This window comes from Zingiber officinale, chromosome 9B (genome assembly GCF_018446385.1).
Source record: "Zingiber officinale cultivar Zhangliang chromosome 9B, Zo_v1.1, whole genome shotgun sequence".
NCBI classification, from domain to species: domain Eukaryota; kingdom Viridiplantae; phylum Streptophyta; class Magnoliopsida; order Zingiberales; family Zingiberaceae; genus Zingiber; species Zingiber officinale.
In genome coordinates, this window is record NC_056003.1 from 96,809,245 (window position 1) to 96,817,237 (window position 7,993).

The following is a 7,993-nucleotide window of genomic DNA, read 5'->3' on the forward strand; positions in this document are numbered from 1 at the left end:
GCTGAAGTCTTAACCCATGCTTCGGAGGTTCATCCCCTTCCTCTGAGTGACATGGAGATAATGAGACGAGGCCAAGTTATCCTAGAGAGAAGAGCACTTCCTCACTCGCCTTCGACCACCATTGGTGGGGCTTCATCGACCAATCCTCCGCTCAGACCTGTTCAGCGAGGGTCTCCTGCTGCCCGACCTACTTTATTGGCTCGTCCTACTTGCCCTCGGACTACTCGTGCTCCTCGACCAGCCACTCCCGCTCGCCCCAGGGCTTCCCGTCCACCTCGGCCAGCTACTACCGCTCGCCCTCGGGCTCCTGCTCACCCCCGAGCCTTACGTACGGCCCGACCTACTCCCCTAGCACCACTACCCTCGGTTAGTCCTCCTCGAGCCACTTATATCCCTGGTCGGGGACTTGGTGAAAGATTGATGGGCCTTGGTGGGGGCACTGGCAACGTTCCCTTTGCCAGCTCTGCCTCTCGAGATGCTTACCAAGCAGCTCACCGAGCCTGTGCTGCAAATGACCGCTTGAGCCGGAATGTCTCAAGTCCTTCTAGACGCAGGGCTCGATCGCCCTCCGAGGACTCTGATTCTGACGATCAGTCGCTATCTCAGAGGCGTCGGCGACGAGCCCCTCGCACGATGCCCGACTCAGGCCCATCATCTATTCCTTCTCCTCCACATGCAGCTGTCTTTACTCCATCCCCTCAGGTGACTCCACCTCCAATCCCGAGCCATGCAGTTGATCCCCCTACTTCATCCAGTAATCAAGCCGAGCCCCCATTGGCTCATCCTTCCACCTCACAACACCCTCATGGCTATGCCACCTCAAAACACGCTCATGATGATGAAGCTGGCCCCTCGGAACGACCTTCCACTGTTTCGACTGTAGTACCTCCTCAGGGGCCTTCTTCAGCTCCTTCTAGTACAACCACCGAGCCTTCAGCTCCTCCCGGCTCAGCTGCGGGTCCCTCAGGACCCCCTCCGCTTATTTATCAGAATTATTGCATTACTCTTCTGTCTGAGGAGCAGTTATGGTCTCAGACAGATGTTCCCACCAGCTCCCTAAAGATAAAAGGTCGTCTGGCCACTATATGGGAAGAAAGCCTGCGGTATATGGATTCCTTGCCTCCCCCGACCCAGATGGACCGATTTGCAGAGTTATATATCAAGGTAACCCTTAAAGATTTCCCAACTGTTGTTTTTCTCGTTCTTATCAGATACTTCTTGTATGTCCCAGGCCTGTGCATAATCTCTGATAGTGAATCATTCCTTCCATGCTACCTATTATCAGAATAAGATGTTGCGAGACCGTGTTGCCGAACTAGAATTGCAACTGAATGATCCTGCCCAGGCCAGCCATGCTTTGCGAGCGGAAATAAAAACTTTGACCAGCAGGAAGAATAGTCTAGAAGTGTCCCCAGCTCTAACCAACCACGAACTTGAAGAGCTCTAGGAAAAGCAAAGTCAGGCTGATAATGTACACCAACAGAGTATGAATTAGCAGGCTTTAGAGCATCAAAGAGCTATGGACCAGTTGGTTCAAAAACTGCGTGCGGCCGAAACTCTAGTGCAAGATCAGGACCAAAAATTAAAATCATAGGAGGCCCTTTTGAAATCTCAAGAGACTCAACTGACTTCCCAAGCAACAGAATTGGCCACTGCCAGAAGTGAAGTAGCTCAGGCTAGGGCCACCACAGAGGGCGTGTCAACAGCTCTGGCGCTTTACAGAGAAGGAGAGAACGATCGCTGCTTGCAAAACCGTGCTATGTATCTGCGTTCTCCAGAATTTTGTGCGCAGGTGGGACATCGTTTTTCCACATCTGCTATCTACGGGGCGGGCGGGGCTCTGCGACAACTTCACGAACAGGACTATTTAAAGTCCCTTCCGCCTCCTGAATTCTTAGACCATGATCGGATCCTCAAAGAGATACCGGATGAGATATTTGCTCCTTTCAAATGACCTTTTTTGACTTTTTGTACATAATGATTCGAGAATTGCTTGTAAACTACTTTGCTGTTTCTTTGTTTGCCTTCCAATGCTTGCTTTACATTGCTTAGCTTTGTCAGAAAGTTTTGTTGGAGTGTATACTGAAAGCCTAAGCTTTTGTAAACATTTGTTTTGAATAAAGAATCACATTTGGTCAAATTATCATCATTTGTTTATAGTTGTTCAATTAATTTATATTGTAGATAACATAGCATGTGGTGTCACATGCAGAAGATAATGTTATCAGTACCTTATAAATTATAAACAGTAGCTCACGACCGAAATGGAAAGGAACAAATCATTAGAAGGTCGTAGTGTAATTAGGTATCAGTTTATCTTGACTGTATAATTACACTAGTACACTTAGAGTGTATTGAGTAGGACCATTTGAGGTCGTTTCTTTTATACTAACTTTATAAAGGAACAAAGACCTCAGTTATTATGGAAGTGTGTGCTCTTAATCCTAATATAATAATAAGCACATATATTTGATATTTATTTCTTTAATTTATCAATGGGTGAGATTTAGTTCGATGAATCAATAAGCCCGATAAATTGGGAAATAGTATCACTTATAGTGTGTGTTGTTGATTATAGAAGGAAACTGTGTCCTAGAGATACTAGGTTGATAATGTCCTCAAGAGGAGCTCATAAGGATTGTCATGTTAAACCCTGCAGGTGGACTTAGTCCGACATGATGATAAGGTTGAGTGGTACTACTCTTGGACTAAGATATTAATTAAATGAGTTGTCAGTAACTCACTTAATTAGAGGACATTCGATATCTTAAACACAGGGAGACTAACACACTCATAATAAGAAGGAGCCCAAAAATGTAATTTGGGATTGGTGCGGTAGTTCAATAATAGTTCTCTAGTGGAATGAATTATTATTGATAAAATTAAGTTGTGTGATTTGGGGCGAACACGGGATGCTTAATTTTATCGAGAGACCAAAACCAATTCCTCCTCTCGGTCCCTATCGTAGCCTCTTATTTATAGAGTACTATATCCACCTATACCCACCTTCTATACCCACCTAAAGGGGGCCGGCCAAGCTAGCTTGGGAACCAAGCTAGGGTCGGCCTAAGCATGAATTGGGGTGGCCGGCCCTAGCTTGAACCCAAGCTAGAGGGGCCGACCATATTAAATTAAAAAGAATTTTAATTTTAATTTTTATTATGTGGAAGATATAATTTATTAAAGAGAATTAAAATTAAAATATCTCTCTTATAAAAGATCTACAAAAGATTAAAGAAAGAGATTAGATCTCTTTCCTTATTTGTAGATTGGTGAGATATTTTATTTTCTCTTTAAAAATTATTCACATGTTGTAAAATTAAAATTATGGAAATTTCTTTTTATCAACCATGAAGAGATTTTTGAAGAGAAATTTTTAATTTTAAAATTTCCGGAAACAAATTAGGAAGTTTTAATTTGTTGATTAAAACTTGTCTAATTTATTTCTCCATGTGGTGGCCGGCCAATATAGTTTATGTAAAATACGGTGCCCAGATAATAATTAAATAATAAGGTTATTGGAAAAATAATCTTATTGGATTTTTCAGGAATTTTTAGAAATTTTCTGGAATTTAATTGGAGGCCGTGTGACATACTTTAAGGGGATTAATTATAGGGCAACGAGAAAGCCTCTTTGGAATACCCAATTAAGTGGGAGTTGATTAGTTTTATTAAGCTTAATAAACCTAAGTATTAAACATAACCCTAGGTTTATTCTCCCACCCATCTCCGCCGACCTCTCTGCTTCCCAAGCTCCCGATTTCCCTCTCCCGATCTCCTCCTTCTCCTCACATTTCGCCCGGGACCTCCTTCCCTCTCCGGCGATTTCCCCTCGCCCGATCGCCAGCCACCGCGAGTTCACCACCGGCAGTGACCTATCCTCTGCGTGCCTCACCAACACCAAGCTCTCTTGGCTGTCGATCCTCTCCTCCCTCTTACTCGCGATTCCTCCCCTAACTCGCAACGCCGACCTTGTGCTGCTTCGATTCGCCGATCGTCGGACATCCATGAGCAGCCAATACTGGCCACCGATCCCTGAGCCCTAGCTTCAGGTCTGCGACCTTCTTCTTGACCCACGACGCCACCCTAGCATGACTCGATCTTGGACTAAAGCAAGAATTGGAGCCCTAGCTCCCATTCCTCGTTGCAGTAGCTGTGGATCGCACGACACCAGCTGTAGGGATTGATTGAGGTAAGGCTTGGTTGAGAGATTCTGTGAATTCAAGGTTTCTTTGTGTAATTGTGTTCGTTTATGGTGTTCTCTCTGATCTAGTCTAGGAGGTGATGTCGGATCAATCTGTTGATGGTTCTTCACTAAGCAGATCCTGATCTTCTCTATTCCTTGCGGTTGATTGAAGTCTCGGGTGAAGAGGTAGGGGTTCAATTGAGGTGATTGTGGTTTTTGTTTATGGGGTTCCAGCAGATACAATGAGGTATGATTTCTTCTTGGATTGATTTTTTTTAAAGGATTTGGTGTATGGTTGATTTTGTAGCTACCAGGCAGTGTCTTGTTGTGGTACGAGCTCCTGATTTACTGCTATCTCTTAGGGTAAGTGTGTTTCTTTTGATCTGTTATGGATATGTTTTGTTAGGATTGCTAATGGCTATTAGATTTTTTTGTCTAATTTAGATTACATAGAAGCATGTGGAAGTACTATGTTGATGGAGGATTATTGGGGTTTTTGGATGGTGTAATGAGTTTTGATTAGTAATTTAATTTGTGGGAATTAAAGAATTAACCTGTGGAGTTAAACATGATCGTTATTGGTATGTGTTGGATTGATTGAAGATTATTTGGAGGATTAATCAGAGATCAGATTTAGTTGGAGTGATCCTAGTTTGGTTAAGGATTTTATTTAGCTATTTAATCATATGAATTTAGCTAAATGAAATATATGTATTGATGTATGCAGGACTCTGATTACGAGACGGTAGTTTCTGACGTGAGGATTGTTTGGCACGATCTACGTATAAAGGCGGGTACTTCTTGCTTTACCTCTTTAGTATTTTGATCCTAGTGCATGAGCTTTATGTTCAGATAGTTGCTGTATCTATCTTGACTCCACTCTTACTTTTCCTGCGTTTGATACTTCCACTCAATCTTTGAGCTACTCGTTTCTGTATCTATACAGTCTCTCGTTGCTATCCATGATATTTAGCAGATACTATAGCACTAGGTATTGGATACCAGATACCAGACATTAGATAGTAGGTATTGGATATATGGACACCTGATACCATGTTTACCTGCTTTGATTACTGTTTATTTATGCTTAGTATTGAGCATGCGGATTCATGTAGCATACCTGATTTCCTGTTATATATATATGATGACTGTTGCATTATTCGCATCATGTCATTGCATGCATAGCCGACGACTTTGGCTCCCTTGTGGTTGAGACGGTCGTTGGCCCGGGCCGCACGCTCGGCCATTCATGGGTAGTGGTAGCTTGGAGCGTGCCGCATGTCCTGTCTTGCCCCCACTCGCACGCTCATGGGTAGTGATTGCTGGAGTCGCGGCAGCAGGGACCCCCGTCGCAGACGTAGCTATTCAGCTACTATGCACCTGTCCATCCGGTCACTCGAGAGTAGTGGCGGCCTTTGGGTGGTACAGTTTGTCATCGATCCGGCCTCTCGCCCATACAGGGGTCGTGGTGCAGAGAGGTGGGCGGGGTGACCATCCGTACATACGCTGTTGTTATTATATATGCTGGTTGTTTACTTATGCTGTTGTTGCTTATCTATGCTGCTGTTGCTAGATTATACTACTGTTGTTTATTTATGCTGTAATGCTTACTTAGGTTGAGATTTATACCTGTGTTAGGTGTTTAGACACTGGCTTACTTACTGTTGACCTGTATATACCTCACATGATACCATGTAGTTATGAGCAGTACTGTAGCAGGACTTTGCTACATCTACCTTCCCTTACTAGCCTAGGATATGGTTTCAGGTATGGACACTTATTATGATATCACTGTAGTATCTGCTATTTCCATACGAGACTGTATACCTTTGTATCTCTAGTTCTTTACCATACTCATGCACTATCTGTCTATTACCCGCTGAGTCTTTATACTCACCACCCCGTGTATTGGTAATTTCACCAGGTAGCAGGTAAAGGATTTATGGAGTCGCCTGGAGATCCTGTCCGCCAGTTCCACGTCACATTCGAGGACGACCTTACGATTTCGGTATTTCTTACGTTATTTGTATTTTTGGGTTTTGTACTTGTTTATGTATGTGTATTCTCTTGTATTTGGTTTGATATTATTGTGTCAAGCCGAGCCGGCTCGCAGTTAGTTACTTTATGTTTTGTGATCGTTGTTTGTGATTTCCGCTGTGTTGATTTAGTACAGCCGTGTGGGCTGATTTATATATTTATATAACTGCGTGGTTGTGTTTATTTCTGTTCCAGCCGAGTGGGCTGCTTATATAACTGCGTGGTTGTGTAGATATATTCCAGCCGTATGTGGCTGATGTATATTGTATGTATGTAGGTTTCAGATTGTCACCCGTACAGGGGAGATGCTGCCGAAATTTTTCGGTACGGTCTCCTTTTGGGGGCGTGACAATTTATTGGTATCAGAGCCAAGGTTTACGAGGCCTATTTTCGTTCGATTTTTCGTGATTTGGTTCCTCGATGTGACTTTTCGAGTTTTGGGACCAGGCAGCGACAGGATTCTCCGAGCTATAGGAGGTATGTTTGCATATTATTACCTTACATTTCTGTTAGTGCATGCATAGTTGTTATGTTAGTCATGTTATGTGTTAGTATGCTTTTATTAGTACCTGTCCAGTTGTTTGTAGCATACATCACATGTGTTGGGTCATTCACTGATTACAGTTGACCTTACTAGAGATCAAGGAATACAGTCTCATAGGACTTCTTTTACCATACCACTAGTATTAGTAATTTCTGATATCACTAGTTTAGTAGTGGTTAGTATCTGCTAAATATCATATTGTTTCGGTTCGTGAAGAACCAATTTACTCGTATTGCCTTGGTTCGTAGAGAACCGATTTACTCTTATTGGCTTCGGTTAGTAGAGGATCGATGTAACCTTGTTGACTTGCTTAGTAGGGTTGATTTACTCTGTTGGTTTGGTTATTAGAGGATCGACTTATCCTAGTTGCTTTAGCCTATAGAGGTTCGATTTACCGTTGTTGACTTGGTTAGTAGAGGGCTGATCCATTCTTATGTTCTTAGTTTGGTCAGTAGTTCAGTCAGTAGGAGACCGACTCACTCTATTTTATAGAGATTCTGATCCTCGGGTTATGTGTGCTGGTTAGATAACCTAAAAGTTACGTTTGAGTTGAGGACTCGTACAGACGGAGAATTGACTGAGTTAGCTGCATACCATTGTTGGCTTGACTAGTCTGTAGAGGATCAATGTATTCTATTCTATGGAGACTTTAACCATAGACTGTATGTACCTGGTAGGATGACCTTGAGGGTACATTTGGATAGATGACCCCGCGGATTTTGTAGCTTGATGTCTAGTATGTCAGCAAATGGAGGCTGAACCTCGGAGGTTAGTAAGATTATTTCAGTAGATTCGGATACTGGAATGGAGTTGAGCGCATGTTATGATGGACTTTATTGTGGGATTACCAAGACATAAAGAGGATAGGATGTGTTGGGAAATCAGTGATTGGTTGATGAATTTCCTTTCTGGTTATTGATTTGTAGGATGGATTCTTTAGATCGAGTAGCAGGGTTTTATTTTAGAGAGATTATCGGACCTCATGGTATATCTCTGAGTGCTATATTGGATTGAGATCCATGATTCACCTCACGTATCTCGCAGAGTTGGTAGCATTGTGAGTGTGGAGCTTTGTTGAAGTGGAGGTTTTCACCCTCTGGCAGATGGACAGTCGGAGTACATTATATGGACGGTAGAGGTTTGCTGATAGTTTGTGTTGTGTATTTTTGGAGGCAGTTGGTTTACCCACAGTTGACTAGATAGAAGTGTGGGCGTAGCGGAGGCAG

The 7,993-nt window shown here is 43.0% G+C and overlaps 1 protein-coding gene across 1 annotated transcript; it reads left to right on the plus strand.

Moving 5' to 3' along the window:
• The first annotated feature begins 420 nt into the window (after positions 1 to 420).
• LOC122023195 (putative uncharacterized protein DDB_G0290521) lies at positions 421 to 1,447 on the plus strand. The gene is made up of 3 exons (XM_042581275.1): positions 421 to 1,164; positions 1,212 to 1,220; positions 1,286 to 1,447. The coding sequence occupies exons 1-3, from the start codon at positions 421 to 423 to the stop codon at positions 1,445 to 1,447; spliced, it is 915 nt and encodes a 304-aa protein (XP_042437209.1).
• The last annotated feature ends 6,546 nt before the right edge of the window (positions 1,448 to 7,993 follow it).

What these genes read in the sequence shown, in the direction of transcription:
- LOC122023195 (XM_042581275.1), top strand. Translation starts at nt 421, where the DNA reads ATGGGCCTTGGTGGGGGCACTGGCAACGTTCCCTTTGCCAGCTCTGCC.